The sequence below is a fragment of the Carcharhinus amblyrhynchos genome, chromosome 29, assembly GCF_965287045.1.
Source record: "Carcharhinus amblyrhynchos chromosome 29, sCarAmb.v2.hapA, whole genome shotgun sequence".
NCBI classification, from domain to species: Eukaryota; Metazoa; Chordata; class Chondrichthyes; order Carcharhiniformes; family Carcharhinidae; genus Carcharhinus; species Carcharhinus amblyrhynchos.
The window spans coordinates 9,545,093-9,571,098 of NC_137352.1; the positions used below are offsets into that span (position 1 = coordinate 9,545,093).

Here is a 26,006-nt window from a genome sequence, read left to right on the forward strand (position 1 = left end):
ACTTGATGGGCTGAATGGCCTTCTGCACAGTGGGGATTCTATAATTGTTGCAGGAAGGCAGTAGGAAAACAAGGATGGATCTGTTGACTGAGTAATAGCTTAACCATGGGGGCATGTCATGTGATGAAACTTCCAGGAGTATATTCAATCAACCTTTTCCTACTTAAATGCATGCATGCTATTCGCTACTCCCTGTGTTACGAGCTTCATATTCTCACCATTCTCTTTTTTCTGAAATCCCCATTGAATTTATTAGTGACTACCTTGTACCAATGACCCCACAATTCTAATGTCATGCAAAGGTGGAAGCGGGAGAAATTTGTTCATTAGCGCTGGATGAAAAAGCCTCGGCATTTTTAAACCTCCTTCATGAACAGCAGATCTCACAAAGCACTTTACTGCCACGTTTTTGAAGAAGGTTTGAAGCTTAGTCACTGTTGTAATAAATGAAGAAATCAGGTTGTACACAACTTTCACAAACAGCAATATGATAATATACAGCTAATTTGTTTCTGTGACGTATGATAGTTCAGAGATCCTTTTATTCCTCCCTTGCCCCCAACACAGTTGCAAAAATCTAGAATTTTGTTGTTTTGAAAAGCATCAGGGAAATAGGTGCAATTCATTTACCATAGGGCAACCAAAGACTTAGTGTGTAATAATTCTGCTATATTTTCTCAGTAGTATTATGCCAGTTACTTTACCCTGTATTAGTTTCTGATTGACAGCCCCACACTGGAGACGGTTCGCAGCTTCGCATATCTTAGATCAACAGTTACCAGCCATCTGTCCCTTGATGCCAAAATCAGCATCAGAATTGCCAAAGGAACAGGTGTCATGTCAAAATTGAGTGCGCACCAACAGCAAACTAACCAAAGGAGTTGGTCATTGATTTCAGGAAGCGTAATGGAGGGCATGCCCCTGTCTACATCAATGGGGGTGAAGTAGAAATGATCGAGAGCTTCAAGTTATTAGGTGTCCAGATTACCAACAACCTGTCCTCGTCCCTCCATGCTGACACTATAGTTAAGAAAGCCCACCAACACCTTTACTTTCTTAGGAGGCTAAGGAAATTTGGCATGTTCGCTCCAACTCTCACCAACTTCTATGGATGCATCATTAAAAGCATTATTTTTGTTGTATCACAGCTTGTTATGGTTCCTACTCTGCCCAAGACTGCAAGAAACTAGGAAGGGTCATGAATGAAGCCCAGTCCATCACTCAAACCAGCCTCCCATTCACTGACACTGTCTACTGGCGAGGGCGAAGACCTGGTAGATGGAGTACAATGTTAGCAAGTGTGAGGTTATCCACTTTGGCAGGAATAATAGTAGGAGGGATTACTATTTAAAGGGCGAAAAGCTGCAGCATTCTACGGTGCAGAGGGACTTGGGGGTCCTTGTGCATGAGTCGCAAAAACCCAGTCTGCAGGTGTAGCAGGTGATCAAGAAGGCGAATGGGATGCTGGCCTTTATAGCAAGGGGGATAGAACATAAAAGGATATTTTGGCCTTGGAGGGAGTGCAGAGGAGGTTCACTAGGCTGATACCGGAGATGAGGGGGTTGGACTACGAAGAGAGACTAAATAGACTGGGTCTGTACTTGTCGGAGTTTAGAAGGATGAGGGGGGATCTTATAGAGACGTATAAGATAATGAAGGGGATGGATAGAGTAGAGGTAGAGAGATTCTTCCTGCTCAGAAAGGACAGCAGGACTAGAGGGCACGGCCTCGAGAAAAGGGGGGGACAGTTTAGAACGGAGTTGAGGAGGAACTTCTTCAAAGGGTGGTGAATCTCTGGAATTCTCTGCCCGTTGAAGTGGTGGAGGCTACCTCGCTAAATATATTTAATTCACGGATAGATAGGTTTTTGGTAGGCAAGGGAATTAAGGGTTATGGGGAGAAAGTGGGAAAGTGGAACTGAGCCACTTCAGATCAGCAATGATCTTATTGAATGGCGGGGCAGGCTCAAAGGGCTAGATGGCCTACTCCTGCTCCTCCTTCTTATGTTATGTACACTTCCTACTGTCTCAGAAAAGCAGCCAGCATTATCAAAGACTCCACGCACCCCGACTTACCCTCTTACATCTTCTTCCGTTGGGAGAAAGATATAAAAGTCTAAGATCATATACAACCAACTCAAAAACAGCTTCTTCCCTGCTGCCACCAGACTTTTGAATGGACCTACCTCTCATTAAGTCGATCTTTCTCTACACCTTAGCTATGACTGTAACATTCTACACTCTCCTCTATGTATGGTACGCTTTGTATAATGTGCAAGAAACAATACTTTTTACTGTATACTAATACATGTGACAACAATATAGCAAATAAAATCAAAATTATAGAGCTCTGTGAACCAGGCTTGTGTTCTCAAATCCCTTCTTTCCAATAGTGAGGTGTGGACAACTTATGCAGCCCCCATTTCCTGTCAAGACATATGTGCCAAACATAGAAACATACCACAGATCACCAGCATGTTTACCCTTGGGTCAGTGGTGACTCTGTTATGTGAGCTGAATGGATGATGGTCACATTCCCAAAGACATCCTCCAGGCAAGATTGCTTTCAGCACAAGATCAACATGTTGCCCATGTGTGTGACAAAAGGATGTCTGCAACTGGAACTTGCTGGGATCAAAATTGATATATTGAATGCCTCTGCTACTGACCGGAGTGCCTGGAGACAAGCAAAGGTGTGGGAAAAATCAGGGGGCAAAAGAAAAGAACAGCTGAAGAAAGCCCACCATTGGAAAAAAAACATTGACCTCAGGACAATGCTACTCATTTGTACCTGCTGTGCAAGATACCACCACTTAGGAATCAGCTTCTCCTTCTGTTACAGTGGCACAGTGGTTAGCACTGCACCAGGGACCCTGATTCAATTCCTGGCTTGGGTCACTGAGCGGAATCTGTATGTTTTCTCCATGTCTGCATGGGTTTCCTCCAACAGTCCGAAAGACATGCTGGTAGTTATATTGGCTATGCTGAATTTTCCCTCACTGTACCCGAACAGCATCAGAATATGGTGACTGGGGGATTTTCACACTAACTTCAGTGCAGTGTTAATGTAAGCCTTATTTGTGACATTAATAAATAATCTTAAACACAATGTTCAATCCATAAGTCATGATGTGGAGATGCTGGCGTTGGACTGGGGTAAACACAGTAAGGAGTCTCACAACACCAGGTTAAAGTCCAACAGATTTATTTGGTAGCAAAAGCCTCTAGCTTTCAGAGCACTGCTCCTTTGTCAGGTAAGTGGGAGTTCTGTTCACAAACAGGGCATATGAATCATCTGAACTTTTGCTACCAAATAAACCTGTTGGACTTTAACATGGTGTTGTGAGACTTCTTACTGTGACAATCCATAAGTGACAGACACTTTAGGCACTGTCCATCATCCCTTGAGACAGATTGGATGCCTGAGTTTTTAACAATGGAGCCTAAGCTGTATCATTGTTGCCTAACTGTGATCACAATTCAATGGCATGAGTAAGTTTGAAGCCAGATATGACACACCAGGTATTCTTGTCTTTATTCTTTCATAGGATGTGGGCATTGCTGGCAAGGCCAGCATTCATTCCCCATCCCCAATTGCTTTGGACAGAATGGCTTGCTAAACCATTTTAGAAGACAGTTATGAGTCAACCACGTTTGGAGTCACATGTAGGTCAGATTGGGTAAGGATGGCAGATTTCATTCTACGAGTGAGCCAGATGGATTTTTACAACAATCAATGATAGTTTCATTGTCACCTTTATTGAGACTTCCACTTTTTAACTAACTAAATTTAAATACCACCAATTGCTATGGTGGCATTTGAACCCATGTCCCAGAGCACTAGCCTGGATCTTTGGATTACTAGTCCAGTGACATTACCACTATGCTGCCTTCTCCCAAGATAGATATCAACCTCAGCTCATTAGGTAACACTCGTGCCTCAAGTTCAATCTCATTCCAGAGACCAAGCACAAAATCTGCACTGACAACATAATACTAAAGTGTTGCATTATCAGAGATGTTAACCTAAAGTCCCATCTGCCCTCTCAGATTAAGGACTCCTTGGCACTACTTTGAATAATAGCCAGAGAGTTTTGGCCAATATTTCTCCCACAATCAATATCACTAAAACAGATGATCACATTTACTGTTTTTGGAACCTTGGTGTGCACAAATTGACAAAAACCATATTTGTGAGTCAAGTCTACAATGAGGAGACATCTTTCAGGAATGAAGCTAGGAAATAAGTTGAAATGGATAGGGTGGTTGTGAGAAGTTTGTTGTCCTTTTCTGCATATTGCATTGAGATTGACAAATTTCTGTTAATCAAAGATATTTATCACAAGATATGGTACAAAGGTGAGTACAGTGGGTATATGGAATTATGATGTGGAGATGCCAGCATTGGACTTGGATGGGCACAGTAAGAAGTCTCACAACAACAGATTAAAGTCCAACAGGTTTATTTGGAATCACGAGCTTTCGGAGTGCTGCCCCTTTTCACGAGATGAAAGAGCAGCACCCTGAAAGCTTGTGATTCCAAATAAACCTGTTAGACTTTAACCTGGTGTTGTGAGACTTCTTACTATATGGCATTAGATAACAGATTAGCCGTGATTTCACTGAATGGCAGAATAGGTTCAAACTACTCTTGTTCCTATATATTTCATTGGTTATAAGGTGCTGTAAGATGACAGGAACTGGTGAAAGGCACTACATAAATACAAGTTTTTCTTTTTGTTTGGCACCAGAACAAAGCAGATCCTCAATATTCCCAATGAATAAAGCAATGTAAAACAGTTCCCTTTTGTATTTGCTACGTGCACATATTGCGGTGATATATAGTCAGTGCATTTAATAGTTACTTTCTTTAAAGATTTTATTCAGATGCTGAAGGCATAATTCTCAAACCCATGTTTGCCGTTATATTATCCAGTCAAATACCAAAAGTATCACAGTCTCAGTTGTACGCACACACATATATACACACACACACACACACAAAGTATAATCTTTTATATAAAAAGCAATATGCTCTTCACTTCACTTTATTCACTTATTCATTCAGTAATCTTTCCAGTTACCATGCACTGAATCAGTGTCACTCTAGGGCAATGACAATTTAATAGTGCGAATTATTCACACTAAGGACTAGTAAATGCTCGGCTAAGGATTTCAAGAACCATGTGCATAGCCTGCAACGGCTCTTCACAGCGAGAAGTTTCTTAGACTCAAAATATTCAGATTACAGTATTTCTGCTTCTTATCCAGTACTAAGATTAAATTAACAGTGCCAACTTAAGTTATTACCTGTCTGCTGTCAAGATTAACAATAATATTTTCAATTGCATTTTCAAATCAGTTGTTTCGAAACTTGATTTGAACTTAGAAATAAATTACAACTTTTGAAGCTGGCCAGCAATATTTCAAGCGGAATTTTTTAGGGCTTCATGCATTCTGCGTTTAGCTCTTATGTACGTTCCCTCTCTCCATTTTCTCACTCTCTTTTCTTGAAAAATAAATTTAAGTGACAGTGGACAAACATGTTGGACATGCTCAACAAGTCTGGCAGCCCAATGGGGAGTTAATGCTTCAGGTCAACTGACCTAAAGTTTCAGCTCCCCACAGATGTTGCCTGGCCTGTCAAGAGCATCCAGCCCTTTTAGCCATCATCTCAGACTTCCAGCACTCTCTCTCACAGCATTTTGGTTTTATTGAACTAACACGTAATTTCTTTGGATCTTTGGCCTCCGCAACAGGCTGTTTAATAACAGACTTACTGCTAACCAGTGGCTGGTGCGATAGGATAGTCACATCTCTTAACGTACAAACCACTTTTGAGGGAGCTGCTTGTCTCTCTGTAGCCTTTGATTGCACTCACCCTTTTAAAATCAGGGCGGCAATTTAGTCAATTTGTCAGATCATTACGCTTTGCCGTTCCATTCTGAGTGTTGTAAATGTATCATCGCTGAAATTTTGCATAGTCTGGGAAAACTGTAATGGGCGCTGGAGAACAAGCGACCTAACCAGATTGCATTGTCAGCTTTTCACCCGAGCGCAGTTCAATTCGGTACTTATTGCAGTTTTAAAATGGATGCTCCCCTTTGCACACTCTGAATGCATATCCTTTGATATCACATCTCGAATCATTGGCAAAGAGGCCATTTTAACATTTGATAATATCATACTCAACCTTTCAAACTGCACAACATTTGTGGGGTGGGGGTGGGGATGGGGGAGACGCTCAGGTATAGCGATGAGCTTTCTCCTTGGTTCTTGCTGGTGTACAGTCTTGTCTCAGTGATGGCTGCTCTGAATTCTCAAAATCTTTATTACTTCACTGAAGATCCAGAGCATAAACACTAACAGACACCCTTTAAATCCTAATACACGATTGGAAAGGCTATTTTATGGCTGAACTTGGATCAGAATGTCAAGTTTCCACATCTGAACAGCGAACTGCAATGATACAGAGCTTGAGCAATGCTACGCTGCCTTAGTGCACATTGGAGTTCAGAATCTATAGAACTAAAAGATATTTGAAGGTGACAAGTAGTCTCGAAATGAAAATAAATGTCTCTGTGACTTAAGGTATTCAAAAGTTTCTGTTAAAAGTAAAACAGAAAAAGCCCTTAAATATTGCACCAAGTTCTAGAGGAACATACAGCAATGAAGTACATATTAGGAAAAATTTACATAGAATTTAAATTATCCCCACACAAACTGGAGGAAACATAGTCATCTTATTATTTCAAGTGATCCCTCAATGTAAAAACAGAACTGTGACTGCGCATTCCCCATTCCATCATTTGATCCTGCAATTTCTAAGCAAATTAAGCAAAAAAAATCTGCAAAACCTAATCTTCAGCAACATTATTTAACAATGAGACAACGTACTTATGTTCAAAACACAAATCCCTCAAAAACCCAAGCACTTGCATCCAGAGCAGCAACTGACATTCCACAATCCACTGAGGGGGGGTGTGCAGTAACGGGAAAAAGAGAAAAGTAGCCTGACCCACCCCAACTGCAAGAATACCGATATTGTACTTCAAGTATTTTCGGTTGAGAATCAGACATCGTAAAACCAGCGGACCAGATGGTAGCGGACCATGAAGGCAAATGCACTTCCAGCAACCTGGATATTGGGGGTGAGAAGACAAATGGAAGGTTAAAAACACAAGAAATAAAACAGTGGCAGGAGGTGGCCATTTGGCCCATCGAGCCTGCAGCAACAACAATCCCACCCAGGCCCTTTCCCCGTAACCCGACATATTTACCCTGCTTAGGTGCATTGACCCGACAGGAGCCGGACTGAGTTGACTGGGGGAATTTCACAGTAACTTCACTGCATTGTTAATGTAAGCTTACTTGTGACACCAATAAATAAACTTTAAAAGTTAACTTTGCTAATCCCTCTGACATTAAGGGGCCAATGCTAAATGTGCAATGCTAACCCACACGTCTTTGGAGCATGGGAGAAAACCGGAGCACCCGGAATAAACCCATGCAGACATGGGGAGAATGTGCAAACTCCACACAGACAGGGACCTGAAGCCGGAATTGAACCTGGATCCCTGGTGCGGTGATGCAGTAGCGCTAATCACTATGCCACCCTAATTTACTTTCTCTCTAGTGTGATTTTTTTTGGTGTAGATTTGATCAAATATAAGGATTAATGTTGCAACAACATTTGGTCAAATTGGATAAAGCATACAATTTTTTTACTTCCTGATGCTGGATTCAGTCCAGAAGCAAGAAACAAAAATCCTCTCTCTACTGGCTGCAAACATCCAACATAGGAGCATGGTTTAATTCAAAATTTGTCAGGAGTTTGGGAAAGCTGTTCAGAAAGACTGCAAGATTACGATGGCACAGTGGTTAACACTGCTGCCTCACAGTGCCAAGGAACCAGATTCGATTTCTGGCTCAGGTCACTGTCTGTGCGCAGTTTGTACATTTTCCCCACGTCTGCATGGGTTTCCTCAGAGTGCTCCGGTTTCTTCCCACAGTCCGAAAGATGTGCTGGTCAGGTGCATTGGCCGTGCTAAATTCTCCCTCAGTGTACCCAAACAGGCGCCGGAGTGTGGCGACTAGGGGATTTTCACAGTAGCTTAATTGCAATGTTAATGTAAGCCTATTTATGACTGTTTAGCACAGAGATGAGATATTTCTTCATCCAGAGTATGGTCAGCCTGTGGAATTTGCTACCACAGAAAGTAGCTGAGGCCAAAACATCATATGTTTTCAAGAAACAGTTAGACATAGCACAGTTAGATGTAAGTGAAGGGGATCAAAGGATATGGGGGTAAGGCGGCATCAGGCTTCTGAATTGAATGATCAGCGATGATCAAAATGGCAGAGCAGGCTTAAAGCCTGCTGTTAGAGCTCAAAGGGCCAAATGGCCTCCTCCACCTATTTTTTGTTTTTATCATCTGCTCTAACAGCACCATGCATTACTGATTCTGCAACATTCCACTTTCCACCCTCCCATTCTACAGACAATCATTCTGATGAAACCCCGCTCAACCTATCACGACCACAGCGAAACAGAATTTGTTGGCGATCTCAGGTCATAAAAGTATATATTTGTTGAAGCAGACAAGGCTATGTCTAGCCATTTACAAATAATTGAACACAAGGAATTACAGCAAAATAGTAAGAAACACCTAATGTTTTTTCAAGCAATGCAGTATACACAGCGACAACTAATGTCTTACAATATCTTTCATTTACACTATCAGTTCAGTGTACTTGGTTGCAAGGGGTTTGCTTCCTGCTGCAGGCCTCACCTGGATGAGCAGAAGAATAATGGTCAGGGTTCTTTCATGTGTTGGACCTATCAACTTTATTACAAAGTTAATCAGAGTGAAGTTGTTGCACTCCGTGTACTCATTGTTTTCTCCAACCCCACGGTTCACCTCCGCCAGTCGGATTTTGTCAACCACCTAGGAGAAAAAGCATTAACAGTCACCTGCAAAGGGAACAGTTTTCATTGTTTGCCAACTTACTTTACTCAAGGAATTCCCTCCACATGATTTCTGTGACTCACGCATTAGGTCATGTATTTGGCATGTATTTCCCATGGAGAAAAGTGTTTTCTATCGATTTGTCTCACTCTCACAGAGCATGAACTTCCACTCATTTTAGGAGTAGATTTTTATTTGTTCGTTTGCATCTTAAACACTAATCATTTCATCACTTGAATATGCAAACAGCTCTGTCACAGGTCAGTATATGTGAATTGGATTTTTTAATAAAGTGAAATCTGAAGCTAATAGATCAAAAGCTCTATGTCTAAGTTATTGGATAAAAGCATCTTCTCCAAGAGAAAGCTGGAAATTGTGGGTAGGTAAAGATAATGTGGACAAAATTAACTTAGATAAATTGACATAATTACAAAATCTGTAGCTCAAGGACATTAAAAGGAAAATTACAATTCTGATCAAGAGAATGAAAGAAAAGCCTATATTCCAATACAATTCTTCAACAACTCTGATTATCCAGTTATATGGACGGCATGGTGGCTGGCACTGCTACCTCTCACTGCCAGTTTAATTCCGGCCTCGGGTCACTGTCCGTGTGGAGTTTGCATGTTCTCCTTGTGTCTGTGTGGGTGTGCTCTGGATTCCTCCCACAGTCCAATGACATGTGGGTTAGGTTGACTGGCCATGCTAAATTGACCCTAATATCAGGGGATTACAATATCAAGTTAAAGTCCAACAGATTTATTTGGTAGCATAAGTTTTCGGAGCTCCTGATGAAGGGGCAACGCTCCGACTTGGACTTTAGCCTGGTATTGTGAGAGTTCTTACTGTGCCTACTCCAGTCCAACACTGGTATTTCCGCATCAGGGGATTAGCAGGCTAAATATGTGGGGTTACGGAAATAGGACCTGGGTGGAATCGTGATCTGTGCAGACTCGATGGGCTAAATGGCCTCTTTCTACACTGTAGGGATTCTTATCACAAAGTGCTGCACGGACAATAAAGGTTTTTGTTTGAAACGTAGTCACTGTTACAATGTTGGAAATGTGGCAACCAATTTGTACACAGGAAGCTCCCAGAAACAGCAATGTGCTAATGATCAGATCATTTGTTTCTGCAATGTGGATGGAAGGATAGATATTAGCCAAGACAATGGGGATAACGCCCCTGGTTTTCTTTGGAGTAACACCACGGGATCTTTTACGTCCATCTGAAAGGACAACCACAACTCTGACACGAGCTTTGTCAGTGCTGTACTCCCTCAGTGCTGCACCAGAGTGGCAGTCTGAACTTTTGTGCTCATGTTTCAAGAGTGGTACTTGAACATCCTTCTGACACAAAAGGCATGAATGTGCACTGAGCCGCAGCTGTCAGTTTCATTAAAAAATAACTTAGATTTATACCCCACCTCATCACATCTCAAACACAGCACTTAACAATAACATAGTCACTTATTTCAGCGAACTAGCAGCACTTTGTCATTGTTGACTATGTAAAGGCGGCTGCCTCACTATGCCAGGTTTGATTCCCAGCCTGGGTCACTGTCTGCGTGGAGTTTGCATGTTGTCCCCATGTCTGTGTGGGTTTCCTCTGGGTGCTCCGGTTTCCTCCCACATTTTGAAAGATGTGCTGGTTAAGGTGCATTGACCGGAACAGGCGCCAGACTGTGGCGACTAGGGGAATTTCACAGTAACTTCGTTGCATTGTTAATGTAAGCCTTACTTGTGACTAATAAATAAACTTTATTTGTGGAAGGTTTCATTTTCAACATTTGTTCGTTGAAGGCAGATTTCCGACTGGTGTGACTGGGTCAATGAGCTGCGCAATTCTTTGTCCAGAGAGCAGCGGAGAATGGATCATTGAATTTATTCAAGGTTGAGTTAGATCGACAAGGGAATGAAAGGTTTGATGGTGGTGGTGGGCAGTGAGTGGGGGTTGTTGTTGTGTGTGTGTGTGTGGGGTGCAGACAAGAAAGTGGTACAATCAAATCAGTCATGATCTTACTGAATGCAGAGCAGGCTCAAGGGGTTGAATGGCCTACCCCACTCCTAACTCTTGAGCTCAGTTCCAAATAAAACAAATACCTTCAATATAAAGTCTCCGAGTTGAGGCAAATCCTTGGTTTTGAATCTCGAGTAACTCATGCCCAGCTTTCCTGTACTAGGGTCTAATCTGGGTGTGAAAATAGGGAAGGAATAAAATGCAAACATGATTGCTATTGATGTATGATTTTCTGACACACATTATTTATACTATACATGCAAGTACAAGGTCTAGTTACAGACAATTTATACACAGCATCTAAGGCAACTTTTAAATAGACAAGAAGCTGGTTGGAATCCACACTCGACTCAACTTTCAAAAGTTTAACATTAGATACTGACAATGCAAACGTTTAGTTCACATTCAGAAGGTACTTTCTCAGTGGATTTAATTTTCCTGACTTTAAGTAGATGGTCGGCAGAGGTTTAGAAACAGATTGCTCATTTCCTCCCTCTATCAGAGATAGTGTATTACCATGAGGAGGAGAGAATCTCACTCTGATTTTTAAAGAAGATCCCAGTGATGTGAACGTACCTTGGCAGTCTGTGTCGTGGACACGGAACGATGTGGAAGAGCTGAGGCACCGAGTAAAGAAAGTTGAGCACCTGAGGGATGAAGAACAGCATCATGGTCTTACTGAAGTGGCCAAGGATCCCGACCACTGCGAAAGTCATTCCCGCAAAGTAACAGAATGTGTCGCCCACAAAGGCGTTAGATGGATACCTGCAGCACATGAAGGAGCACGGGTCAGAACGGCTTTACCCCAACAAGCTGCAGCACAGCTTCAGCATAAAGAATAAATCACAGTGGGATAAGGAATTTGACTGCCTATTCCTTCTACTTTCTAATGCTGTAAATGTACAGTGACCCCCATGTTCAAGTTTCTTTCTACATATAGTTTCACGTTTTTGCAGTGCTTTCTGGCTTTTTCCAAGAGTGCTGAAGCCACTACTATCCATTTAACTACACTTTCTTTGCACTTATTATTTAAAAAAGGAGTCTTTAAAAATTTATCTCACAGATGTGGGCATTTGCTTGGATCACTGTCTGTATGGAGTTTGCATGTTCCTGTGTTTGTGTGGGTTCCCTCTGGGTGTTCTGGTTTCCTCCCACAGTCCAAAGATGTGCAGGTTAAGTGGGTTAGCTGTGCTAAATTGCCTGTTAGTCTCAGGGGGAGTAGCTAGGATAAATACATGGGGTTATGGGGATAGGGCCTGGGGGATAGGGATAGGGAATTGTGGTCGGTGTGGACTTGATGGGCCAAATAGCCTCCTTCTGCACTGTAGGATTTTATGATACAATGTTGAGCCAGTGACAGTGAAGGAACGGTGATATTTTTCCAATTCAGGGTGGTGTGTGACTTTGGAGAGGAACTTGTAGGTGGTGGCATTCTTTTTGCAAAACACGAACCAAATACATTAACCAACATGATGGCAGAAGAAAGAGGAGATTATACCTTTCCTCAATCAGTTTTGGCAATAATATACACATGCTCTCATGGTCCAATGTTATGGAAAACGAGGAGGTGGAAGGCTGACTGAATTATCATCGAAAGGTACTGTCACACTTCGTGATTGCTTCATCGTGATTCAACAGTCATGAATATGTTTCAGCCACACTGCATCTCAACTCCTTTTTTTTGGGGGGGGGGGCGGGGGTGTGCTGCAAATGGATACCAATGGTTCATCGATTTCAGTATTTTACGAAATTAATAGCATTATTCAAACTTTCTTTACTAACTTTGTTGTCATCTTATATGAATATATCTTCACCATCTGTTACTGGGCACTGCGATAGGTGATTAACTAATACTGATAAAAAGAATGCTTCATAGAGACAGAATGGCCGTCCTTTGAGTAGCTGACATTGTGTTAACGTGGTTAAGACAGGGTCCTCCAGGACTGTATTAATATTTGGATGATCATCCTCCAAGCCACTGCCGTACTTGAGATTCCTTACTGGATTTAATAAATTTATGAATTCAGTGGAATTTTAGGTGCTGGCCACAGTCACATTTCTTCCACTTGTAATTGCCTGCTTCTGTGCTCTAAGTTCAGTGCAGTTTGATATCGGCAATTTTACAAAAAATTCAGAGGTTATTTGGCCCCTTGAACTAGCTCTACCATTTGATATGATCATCACTGGTCTGATTGCTGGCTTCAACTCTACTTTCCTGATGACCTCCTATACCCAGGGATACTCTACATGCCTAAGGAATTGGAAGGACCAAATCCCATCCTGTTGCGTTCGTGGTCACAAGATACAACATTTTGTTTGCAAATGTTTTTGCCCTCCTGCTTCTTTACAATTCCCTTTTGAACTCAGTCTGCTTGCTGGATATTTTAATTATCGCGTACAGACGTAAGCCAAGCCATGCACAGCAAAGAGAAAATAACAGTGCAAATATCAGTGCAGGTGATTCCAGGTAAGTAACAGAAATGTAAAAAGCTGTCGTACCAGTTATGGTACAGCAGTCCTAACGTAGTGAAGAAAAATGGTATCATGAAGTACAAGGAGAATATGTGGTCATCCTTGTAGTCACCTAAAAGAGAAACACCAATTAATATTTAACTCAGATACATGAGTTAGTGCCATTACATGGAACAGATGCAATCACTTGCTTTAACCCTTCTATACAAGTTTGTTTTCCTCCCTAATGCTGTTTGCCAATTCACAGTCTAAAATGTGTCACTTCACTGGCACACAGAAAAGAACCTCTATTATCTAACTTCAGAAAAACACAATTCCTAATATTTGGCCCTGCCCACTGTGGCTACTGACCCATAGGAACACAGCCAGGTCATTCAGCCCCTCGAGCCTGCTCTGCTAACTGGTGCTGTAGTGTAGTTTCCAGTCTGCCTGATAGCCTTGATTAGCTCATACAAATAGATAATCTCTAAATACAGGATAAAAGCAAATTACTCTGGATGCTGGAATCTGAAACCAAAAAGACTGCTTTGACTCGAAACCTCAGCTCTTTTCTCTCCTAACAGATGCTGCCAGACCTGCTGAGATTTTCCAGCATTTTTTCTTTCAGCTCTAAACACAGGCCTTTCTTGACAGGATGTTTCGCCATGTGTGGCCTGGCACAACCAAAATCGCTTTAAAACAAAAAAAAAATCTGGTATCACAGAGGCTACTTGTGGGATCTTTCTGTGCAACATTTGGCTGCTTTGTTTCCTCTGTTATAGTAGTGGCTACACTTCAAAAGTACCTTGTTAGTTGTAAGGCATTTTGGGGACCTGAGGTCATTAAAGGAGTTATATAAAAACCTACTTCATAGCAAAGCTTTTCATTGCCTTGACCAGTTTTCCATCAATTTCTTTTGGCATTTCTCCCTCCGAGTAGTTTGCCGAGCCCGGTTCGTTCCTCGTTCCCCAGCCTGTTTGCTCCATTGTCGGTACTCTTTCAATCGTGGTGCCTCTATCTGCTGAACTGCCCCCCCAAATCCCTCCATTGCACTTCTCACTTCTTCCGTTACTTTGTTCCGTCTCCCACTCGCAACTACACAGACACCCATTCTCCATCACTACCAGCAGATTGCAATCAGGGGTGAGCCAAACGTAGCAGGACCAACTGCAGCATTGTATAGGCTGGGATCAGCTGAGAACACAAATCGGAGATCAAAATGATATAGCTCCACTGCCTTCTTTTTTGCTCATCCCAGTTTAAGTGAAAAATCAGAAACCTGTCACTTGCACACTTCTCAAGACAGCTCAACGCATTGCACCTACACTAAACTCGTTCTTTAAGCCTTGGTTTGGAAGTAATTAAAGCGACAGAAGATTGCAGCTATTCCCATGTAACAAGCTGCTTCATAAATCAAATAATTTATATTTATATAACATTCTTTAAAAGGTCAAGATAAGTCTAAATGCTGGAAATCCAATATAAAACCTTGGAAATGCCCAGAAAGTCTAGCAGTATCTGTGGAAAAAGAAACTATTAACATTTTGGGTTGATGATCTTTCAAAAGAAAGTTTGAACTTTTAAAAATGGCAGCACAGTGCCAAGGTGGTTAGCACTCTGCCTTACATCACCAGGGAACCGGATTCAATTCCAGGCTTGGGTGACTGTCTGTGGGGAATCTGTACGTTCTCCCCGTGTCTGTGTGGGTTTCCTCCAGGTGCTCTGGTTTCTTCCTACAATCTGAAAGATGTGCTGGTTCGGGTGCATGGGCCGTGCTAAATTCTCCCTCAGTGTACGTGACCAGGTGCTGGAGTGTGGCGACTAGGGAATTTTCACAGTAACTTTATTGTAGTGTTGAATGTAAGCAAACTTGTCACTAATAACTAAACTTTCCTTTACATTTTATTTTACATGGATTGTTGCTCCTGAGTGTGAAGAATATTGGTACTGGGGAACATGGCACGCTTTTTTATCTGATCATTTCAACACCAATAATCTTCAAGTTAAGTACACTAGGAGGGCTACATCCCTGCAACCTGAAGAACATCATCAATTTTTCACACCTATCTTCCTTAAAACTTTGCTAAGTGACTTACTAACCTTGTGTCTAGTCATGCACAGCTTCATACTATAACTTCACGTCCACCTGGAGCTGAACTGAGAATGTCCTACCTCACTTTATTTAAGATTTGGATTTATAATTAACTGCACCATGCAATACTAAATTGGGTTACAAGGAACAGAGGCTACTTCTTTCAACTACAGCTTTTTTCAGGTTTTATTTAAGAGAACTAAAAGTTAGCAAGAAATAAAACAACAATAGCCGTAGCAATATACTGCACATTTTGCCTTAGGTATTTCACGGGAATCTATGAAATAAGTTAACCTTTATCCTGTGAATCACCAGTAGACCATGTTTTATATCCAGCTAATGGATTAAAATTCCAGTGTTCAGGCATTTCAAATCCTAAGCCAATAGTTCCCAAGTTACTGAAAAATCACACCCCGTGTTTGCATGAGCTGAACCAAAAAGATACGGACAGGTGTCAGAGCAATGACTTTACCAAAACATTCGACTGGGAGCAGGTAAAGCAACAAAGAAAAACCTAATGTATGAAACAAATTGAAAATGTTGACCCTTCAAGAATGTGAGGCTGCAACATCCAAAGCCCATGGTTAGGTCAACTTACCATTTAATTCGATTAAATTGAAAGTAATGATGGACGTGGCGATCACCAGGGACTGCCCAGCCTCAATGCCATTGATGCCAGCCAGAATGTTGATGGCATTTGTGCAGAACACGGCCAGCATTCCCATATATGCATAATACAGGATTCCTGAAAGGGGAAATAGAAAAAGACAGATAATTACACAGGAAAAATTTTTTGTTTTTTTTTAATTCATTTCTGGGACATGGATGTTGCTGGCTGGCCAGCATTTACTGCCCATCTCTAGCCGTTGTTCAGATGACAATTGAGGAGAGTCAACCACATTGATGTGGTTCTGGAGTCACATGTAGGCCAGAACGGGTAAGGACGACAGATTTCCTTCCCCGAAAGACATTAGTGAGCCAGATGAGTTTCTCCGACAATCGACAATGGTTTCATGATTATCAGCAGATTTCTATTCCCAAATGTTTTTTATTGAATTCAAATCTCATAGTCTGTAATGGGATTCGAACCCAGGCCCCGAGAATGTTAGCTGAGTCTCTGGATTAATAGTCTAGCGATAATACCACTAGGCCATCACCTCCACAAACAGGAAACAGCAGCTGGTTAGTCCATGCATAAGATTTTGTGAAATTGCCTCACTAATTCTGGGTTGTTATGGACATCAACTTAAACATAGCATAGGATCTCGGGAGTACAGATTAGCACCAGAAAATGTCAAAGATAAAACTTATGGAAACGATTTGTTAGTTTTTCACAAACTTGCAAAGCAATAGACATAAGTCAAGCAAACTCCCACTTTGCATTATCCAGGCAGCATCTGTAATAGATAGTCAAGTCCAAGCTTGAGAACTCACCCAAGTCTAAATGGAGGCCCAAAAAAATGCGAAAGGGCTTTGGCACTACGATCATAGTATTGCCAAAGTTGGTAAAGTAGACCATGAGAAGGGGCAGGGACGCCATGGTCGGCAGTAGCAGCTTGTGTCTCCATTGCAAGTTCAAGACGTCGTCAGCGAACCCCAGGAATATCATGCAGCAGATGGCAAGGAGCGCCCCAATCAACTGTACAAACTGATAGAGCACAAATTCAAATAAGATCACAGCACAGAATCAATATTTATACAACGCGTATCCTGTGCTGACTTTCCAATGAAGCTCTTACCTCTCCTTCTTGTGACACACACACACCACAAACTTCCCTGAAAAGGCAATAGGAAAGTATCCTATTGAAACTTACAGGATACTGTGAGGCCTGGATACAGTGGATGTGGAGAGGATGTTTTCACTAATAGGAAAAACTAGAACCAGAGGGCACAACCTCAGGCAGAAGGGACAATTCTTTAAAACAGAGACGAGGAGGAATTTCTTCAGTCAGACAGTGGTGAATCTGTAGAATTCTTTGCTGCAGATGGCCACGGAGGCCAAGTCATTGAGTGTCTTTAAGACAGAGAATAGGTAGGTTCTTGATTAATAAAAGGATCACAGGTTATGGGGAAAAGGCAGGAGAATGGGGATGAGAAAAATATCAGCCATCATTGAATGGTGGAACAGACTCGATGGGCTGAGTGGCCTAATTCTGCTTCTATGTCTTATGGCAGGATCTGTTCACACTGATACTGCCAGATGCCCGAGAAGCCTGCAGGGAGATGCATTCAAGCAATTTAGGTAGCTTGTCTCTGTTTTCAGATTATAAGATTATATAAGATTACTGATGTAGGTAACCTGCTTACTGGATTTACCAGTTTTTAATTGTATTTGTAATGTCAAAGTATTTGTTAGTTCAAGTTGGAATAAGACCGCTCTGCTGCTTGAGTAGTGTCTAGGGAGGTTACACCTGATTTTCAGAAATGGGTCGGTACTGATCTTAAAGTGCTGTGCACAGGGTAACACTATTTGAACTTGTGTAATGAAAGCTGCTGAGGGATACATGAATATTCCATATAGGCAAGGCATTTTTTGAAACAGGGAAGGAGATCACTTACCACATCGTGAGGGAAGCTGGTACATTGCTCCTTCACCCAGCAGTGCAGAAAAGGAACCGGGATGAAACAGAAAAGAATGATGAGGAAGACTACACCACTGATTACTCCCTGGGATTCTGGGCTGTGGGACAAACGAGCAGAAAATACAATGGAATGGAATCACATTTTTAACATTCAACTTTGAACTCAGACATGAAGTTCAAACTTCAGAGTGACCAGGGCTAGCTGCCCAATGTGAAGAAAACTCATATCATACTGCTTCGGGAAATATTGCAGGGTTTTCTTTAATCATATTGATTTATTAGGTTAACAAACCATATGGCTGCCAACGGGGTAAAGTTATCATTTGACTGGTTGCATTTGTGTTTCTGCAGTGAAGTGTCATCTGTAACGCGCTGGCAGCATTTTACACCCAAGTTAGAGAGTTGTAGATTCAAGTCCCATTCCAGAGAATTGAGCACAAAATCAGTACCCAGGGAACACTGCACTGTTGGTGGTGCATCTTTCATTTCAAAAAATCCCTACAAAGCAGGAGGCGGCCATTCGGCCCATCGAGTCTGCACTGACTCTGACAAAGCATCGTACCCAGGCTCACTTCCCCCATCCTAGCCCCATAACTTCACACATCCCACCATAGCTAATTCATCTAACCTACGCATTTTGGAACACTAAGGGGCAATTAGCATGGTCAACCTACCTAACCTACACATCTTTGGACTGCTGGAGGAAACCGGAGCACCCGGAGGAAACCACTGACAGTTGAGCCATTAAACTGAGGCCTGGCCTGCTTTCTCTAGTGGATATAAAAGATCCCACAGCACCACTGAGAAGAGGGGCAGCAGAGTTCTTTCCACTGCCTTGAATAATATCTATCCCTCAGCCAATGTCACAGAGAACAGATTATCTGATCATTAGTTCATTTTAGGAAAAGTGCCTGTCACATTTCCTAAATTACAACAGTGACTATATTTGAAAAATACTTTGGGACATCCCAAGGTTGTGAAATGCACTATATAAATGCAAGTCTTATTTTCCATTGACAACAAGACAAATTTACACCTCGTGTTTTAGCCGCATATAACAATTCACATTAATTTTGGAAAATTTAATGAGGGACTAAACTAATGCTGTCTTGTCTCCATTTGGTCTTGCATACTGCAATTGTTGAGATGTGATTGGGAGTTCCATATTAAGCAATTATATGGTCCAATGAGACACTGAGCGGGATATTCCTCCCCCTCTGTGGTGTGTTTCGCAGCAGCGGAAGGTGGTGCACAGAGCAGCTCACTAGTGGCAGAATCTTATAGTCCCACCATTGTAAACAGAGCTTCCTGTAGAATGCATCTCTTGCTACTGTGACAGGGGTGCATCATATGCGAGGCTGTAAGATTCCACCAGTGTAAACGCCAGCAAGATTTCAGCGTCAAAATCTGAAGCACCCTAATATCAAGCAAATAGTGAACATACTGAACTGGACTGTTTTCAACTATATCAAAGAAGGCCCCGCAGAAGGGCAACATGCAGAAAAGATGCGTGGGTTAACTGGATCGGCCATGTTAAATTGCCCCTTAGTGTCAGGTGGACTAGCTAGGGTAAATGCATGGGGTTATGGGGATAGGGCCTGGGTGGAATTGTGGTCGATGCAGACTTGACAGGCCAAATGGCCTCCTTCTGCACTGTATGATTCTATGCACAAGTTCCAGGGATGAAGCACTTCAGCAACAAAGATAGACCGGATAAATTTGGACTGTTTCCCTTGGAGAGCAGAAGGCCGAGAGGAGATTTGGTAGAGGTGTTTAAAATCATGACGGGTCTGGACAGGATAGATAGGAAGAAACTGTTGCATTCACGAAAGGATCAAGCACAAGAGGGTGCAGATTTAAAGTAATTTGCAAAAGTTGTACGAGGAAAAACTTCCATATAGGTTCAATTGAGGCATTGAAGAGGGAACTAGAATGTTATCTGAAAAGAAAGAACATGCAGAGTTAGAAGGTGGGAGATTGGTAGAAAGTTAATTGTTTTCAGAGAGCAGACACAATGAGCCAAATGGTCTCCTCCACTATAATAATTCTGTCAACTGACACAATCACATTTTGGAACTTGCTACGTTTTCCAAATTTATCAGAACACAAAAGAAATGACAAAGAAATTCAAAAACTCCTACTTAAATATTATAGAAATATTGACTTGCAAAATTAGCGGTAGCCCAGGACCCAAGCTGGCGGCAACAGACTCTTGAAGACCCCATCACCTGTCAGTAAGAATGGGCACCAAGAACTGCTTCATTTGGAATGAGAGTCAGTCACTTTGTACAGAAATGCAACCCATTTTAATAAAGTTCCTTCTGAAATGGAGAAAAATCCATACACGGATTGTATTTATTGCAAAATGAAGCTTTGGCCCCTTTAAATAGTATGTAGAAGAAGAAATTGAACAGAGAAAAGTCAACTGAACATGGACTGGTCACAGTAACACTAATTTTGAAGAGTCATATATCTATTAACCAGGATTGTAATTTGCCAACTCTTTAGAATCACAAACTGTATTCCTATGTCTTGCAAAAGATGATATTTTCCTGTTGCAGTGAGCGTATATTTAACTCTACTTTACTATGAGTGAGCAAACCCCTTACTGCTGATTTCAGAGCGGAACCAATTAGAAGATCAAAAGAAAAATGCTCGAGCCACAGAATACGTCAATGGAATTCACTTTGCTGCAACGGGTTTATGTAAAATGATGCAACAAATTGGCTCACAGGTGTCTAGCTCTCCTGCACACCCAGCAATTAACCCAGCCTGTACAAAATGCGGTCAGTGGGATTATCATTTCTTGCTGCTGGGCAAAGTATGGAGGAGGGCCTTGAGATTATTGTTTGAGAACTGACTTTTGCTTTGCTGCTAAACCTTATGAGGTGGCACAATGGTTAGCACTGTGGCCTCACAGCACCAGGGACCTTGATTCGATCCCTGGCTTCAGTCACTGTCTGTGCAGAGTCAGCATGTTCTCCCCTTGTCCGTCCCCGGGCTTCCTCTGGGTGCTCCGGTCTCCTGCCACAGTCTGAGGCATGTGCTCGTTAGATGCATCAGCCATGCTAAATTCTCCCTCAGTGTACCCGAACAGTGCCGACAAGGAGATTTTCACAGTAACTTCATTGCAGTGTTAATGTGTCTATTTGTGACACAAATACTTAAACTTATTATTGTCATCAAATCACAAAATAAATAAAACCGAACTTGTAAAGATCTGAAGTAAAAACAAAAGACAATGCTTCAAAAGTTCTTCATTGGCTGTAAATGCTTTGGGACATGTGGTAGTCATTAAAAGCATGGTATAAATGTAAAACTTGCCCAGCACTGAGATGCTGATCACTCAAGCCCAGCTCTTCAGGGTGAGACATGTCATTCGTATGCCACACACCAAACTCCTGAATACACTGCACTACAGGGAACTCAATCATGACAGCAGCCTCCCAGGAAGACAGTGGGAACAATGTTCGCAAAACATCCGTGAAGAGATCAAACTTGGGAGATGCTGGCACGTGACCGATCAAATTAGAGAAGGTTCATTTGGCAATGCATATATCAGGAACGTGCAAAGGCAAAGTGAAAGCGTCGGCAGGAGCGCACAAACCTCAGAACAACCCACCTACCCTACCCGTCAAGCACTGTCTGCCCTGTCTGTAGCAGAGCCTGCAGGTCGCACATTGGACTTATCAGCCATCTTAGAACCCACTGGGCTGGAGTAGAAGCAAGTCTATCCTGAGAAAGAAAGATTGAACAAGGGACTTTCTTCCCTTTTAATTCTCTCTCAGCAGGCACACCTGTTTTGCCATACAAACCGGTGTGCAATTCTCCACTGGCACAGAAGGGCATCACAACACAGGTTCCTACCCAGGTCAAGTCTCATCCAGTTGACATGCAGCTGGAGGGACACAGCCCGGGTGCAACCATTATCGCCAATGGTTGGCAAATCCAGGAAACACCTCCCCAGTGCCATTACACGCCCTTTCCCCCTCCCCAGTGCCAGTCCCCCCCTTTCTGGTGCCAGTTCCCCCCTTTCCCCCTCCCCAAAGCCAGCCCCATTTTCCCCCTCCACAGTGCCAGACCCCTTTTCCCCTTCCCTGGTGCCAGTTCCCCCTTTTCCCCTTCCCTGGTGCCAGTTCCCCCTCCCTGGTACCAGTACCTCCTGCCAGTGCCAGTTACCTTCCTTTCCTGATGCCAGTCCCCATTCCCCCCTCTCTGGTGCCAGTCCCCCCTCCCCCCCCATGCCAATCCCTTCCTCAAGATAAGAAGGTGGGGGGGGGGGGGGGGGGCAGTTTAGAACGGAGTTGAGGAGGAACTTTTTCACTCAAAGGGTGGTGAATCTCTGGAATTCTCTGCCCGTTGAAGTGGTGGAAGCTGCCTCGCTAAATATATTTAAGTCACGGGTAGATAGGTTTTTGGTAGACAAGGGAATTAAGGGTTATGGGGAGAAAGCGGGAAAGTGGAACTGAGCCACTTCAGATCAGCCATGATCTTATTGAATGGCGGGGCAGGCTCGAGGGGCTAGATGGCCTACTCCTGCTCCTATTTCTTATGTTCCCCCTCCCCGGTGCCAGTATCCCCTTCCCCCATACCAGTGTTTCCCCCTCCCCCCACTTGCCCCTCCCAGTGTCTCCCCCGGGCTCCCACACTCACATTTGCTGCTTGGAGGTTTTGTTGAGGTCGATGCCATAGAGCCTGGCTGCGATGAAATGCTCCCTGAAGGCGGGGATAAGGACGAGGGTGCCCAGAAAGCCCAGCAAGGAGCAGCTCAGGTTGATGAGCAGAGGGAGGGTCGGCAGCGCCGACATCTGAGAGAGGAAAAGGGAACAAAATTAATTAAACCCCCAGCGCAGGAAGCACCCGCGTCTAAACATCTCCTTACTATCCACTGAGGATTTGCCTACCTGCAAACCCCAGGCCTACCGAATCTCAGAGCAGAGAAAGGCAGCTCTTCCCTCACTCATCCCCAGCCCCGGGTCCGCGCTCAAACCCGGAGACTGGATAGGGCTCAACAAACGACTGCGCATGCCCAGACATCGCCAGCCACGAATGCGCATGCCCAGCCATCGCCAGCCGCAACTACGCATGCTCAGCCACTGCCAACCACGAATGCGCATGCCTAACCACGGCCGGACGCCGCTGCGCATGTCCAACCAGCGCCAGCACCTAATGCGCATGCCCATCCACAACTAGACGCGTCGGCAAGGCGACAAATTTTGCGCATGTGCAAATACAACGTAGTCCAGCAGCATGCTGGGAGTTGTAGTCTTTCCCCTCAGCCAGGTGAGCATGTCTTTCACCTATCTCTTTCTCTCTCTTTCATATTTGAATAATGTTCTCTCACCTGTTCAGCTAAGCTTTCAGCAAATCCTTCTGCTATTGGATACATTTAAAGAAAATTTTCTTTTATCTATTTTCCTGCTCCTCCCCCCTTTGTACAGCACAATAAGATGTTTTCTGTCCAATTTGATTTGTTGTTGCTAAGTATATTTAGATGGGTATCTCTCTCTCTCAGGTGTCTGAACAGGACAAACACAAAGCCTCTTCTGGGGATTAAGGGTTATGGGGAGAGGGCGGGAAAGTGGAACTGAGCCACGACAGATCAGCCATGATCTTATTGAATGGCAGGGCAGGCTCGAAGGGCTGGATGGCCTACTCCTGCTCCTATTTCTTATTTCTTATGTTCTTTGCTAGACCTTATTGGCGACATGGTGGCATAGTGGTTAGCACTGCTGCTGCACAGCGCCAGGGACTCGGTTCAATTCCAGCCTCAGGTGACTGTCTGTGTGGAGTTTGCATGTTTTCCCTGTGTTTGCATGGGTTAGGTTGATTGGCCTAAATTAGCTCCTTAGTGTCATGGGGTTGTGGACAAATTCACAACTTCCATTTCTTACAGTTAAAATTGGAGAAGCTTGAAGACACCAGTATTAAACCTGGTCCATTCTGAATCCCCCCTCCCAGTCCTTTACTCAGTTCCAACTAAGTATCATACAAACTTGTTGCCTTATTTGACCTAGGGCCGAACTTCAGTCCTGGTCCTGCCCATCATCACAAAATTGCTTATCTCCTCCATCTCTATCCCCCCTCCACTGAAATCCTTATCTGCACTTTGACATCTGCAAACATGGCCCTTCCAATGTCATTCCTGTCAGCCTTCCATACTCCACCACACAAACGCCCAACTCATCCAAGACTAAACAACCCGTATCCTGTGCAACACAATACTGCATAGCCATTAAAACAATCCCATCTGCCCTATATTGACTCCCTATCCCCAAAACAGTGAATTTATTAACTTCCCATCACATCCTCTTCTGCAGCCTCTATCTTGTATTCTTCTTTTATTCTTTAGTACTCAGACTCTGACCTTTTCTGTATTACTCTTCTGTTTACCCCATCGTTCCTTTTAGAGTGAAGGGCAAGGCTGATAGAAGTAGGGAATCCTGGATGACTCAGGTATTGAAGTCCTTGTCAAGGAGAAGAATTAAAGAATCCCTACAGTGCAGAAGAAGGCCATTCAGAACATCGAGTCCGCACCGACCACAATCCCACCCAGGCCCTATTCCCATAACACCATATATTTACCCTGCCAGTCCAACTGACACTAGGGGCAATTTAGTATGGCCAATCAACCTAACCCACACATCTTTGGACTGTGGGAGGAAACCGGAGCACCCGGAGGAAACCTATGCGGACATGGGCAGAATGTGCAAACTCCACACCGACAGTGACCTGAGGCTGGAATTGAAACCTGGACCCTTGCGCTGTGAGGCAGCAGTGCTAACCACTGTGCCACCATGCCTGCAACTAATGCAGCTAACCATCACGCCTTTCGGACTGTGGGAAGAAACCAGAGCACCCGGAGGAAACCCACACAAACACATGGAGAATGTGCAGATTCCGCATAGACAGTGACCAAAGCCAAGAATCAAACTGGGGCTCTTGGCACTGCGAGGCAGCAGTGCTAACCATTGTGCCATTGTAGTGTCTTGTATAAGTTCAGCATAATCTCCTTGTTCTTGTACTCTATGCTGCTATTAATAAAGTCCAGGATACTGCATGCTTTATTAGGATAGTAACAGCAAAAACTGTGGTCCAAACACTGTTTTCTTGGTTGCAAAGTACTTCAGATATCCTGAGGAGCAGAGAAGATGAGTGTGAGCAAAGATTTAATTGAAGTGAGATGGAGATATCTCAGGGGAAAAGGGAGTGCTTGTGTGAGCAGGCTTCTCCAACTTGAGAACTTTACTATATAACAGATGGATTGGATCTTGGTGGACTGTTGCAAAGAAATACTTACAGTTTTTATAATACCATTCAGGTTTTCTGGAATTCCCTCAACATTTAACAGCCAATTACTTTTGAAATTTAACAGCCAATTACTTGTGACCACAATTCGGTTACGTTCACCTTAGTGATGGAAAGGGATAGGCATGAACCTCGGGCCAGTGGTTTTAGCTGGGGGAAGGGTAATTATGAGGCTATTAGGAGAGAATTAGGAAACATAGGTTGGACTAGGAGATTACAGGGATTGGGAACGTCCGAAATGTGGAGTTTTTTCAAGGAGCAGCTACTGCGAGTCTGTGATAGGTATGTCCCTGTCAGGCAAGGTGGAATTGGTAAGGCTAGGGAACCGTGGTGCACCAAAAAAGTTGATTCGCTGGTTAAAAAGAAAAAGGAGGCTTATGTTCGGATGAGACGTGAGCACTCGGATAGTGCACTAGAGAGCTTTAGATTGGCTAGGAGGGAGTTGAAGAGTGAGCTAAGAAGGGCTATAAGAGGACATGAGAAGACTTTGGCTGATAGGGTTAAGGAGAATCCTAAGGCGTTCTATAGGTATGTCAAGAACAGAAGGTTGGTTAGGGCAAGGTTAGGGCCAGTTATAGACGGCAGA

General features: G+C 43.2%; 1 protein-coding gene across 1 annotated transcript; it reads right to left on the reverse strand.

Moving 5' to 3' along the window:
- Positions 1 to 5,007: 5,007 nt before the first annotated feature.
- dpagt1 (dolichyl-phosphate (UDP-N-acetylglucosamine) N-acetylglucosaminephosphotransferase 1 (GlcNAc-1-P transferase)) lies at positions 5,008 to 23,132 on the reverse strand. The gene is made up of 10 exons (XM_080214739.1): positions 23,017 to 23,132; positions 22,766 to 22,920; positions 18,090 to 18,210; positions 16,965 to 17,178; positions 16,129 to 16,275; positions 13,487 to 13,571; positions 11,564 to 11,752; positions 11,071 to 11,158; positions 8,792 to 8,947; positions 5,008 to 7,137 (listed from the first exon to the last, which is right to left on the reverse strand). Exons 2-10 carry the CDS (start codon positions 22,918 to 22,920, stop codon positions 7,072 to 7,074), a joined length of 1,221 nt encoding a protein of 406 aa, XP_080070865.1. The 5' UTR covers positions 23,017 to 23,132; the 3' UTR covers positions 5,008 to 7,071.
- Positions 23,133 to 26,006: the final 2,874 nt, after the last annotated feature.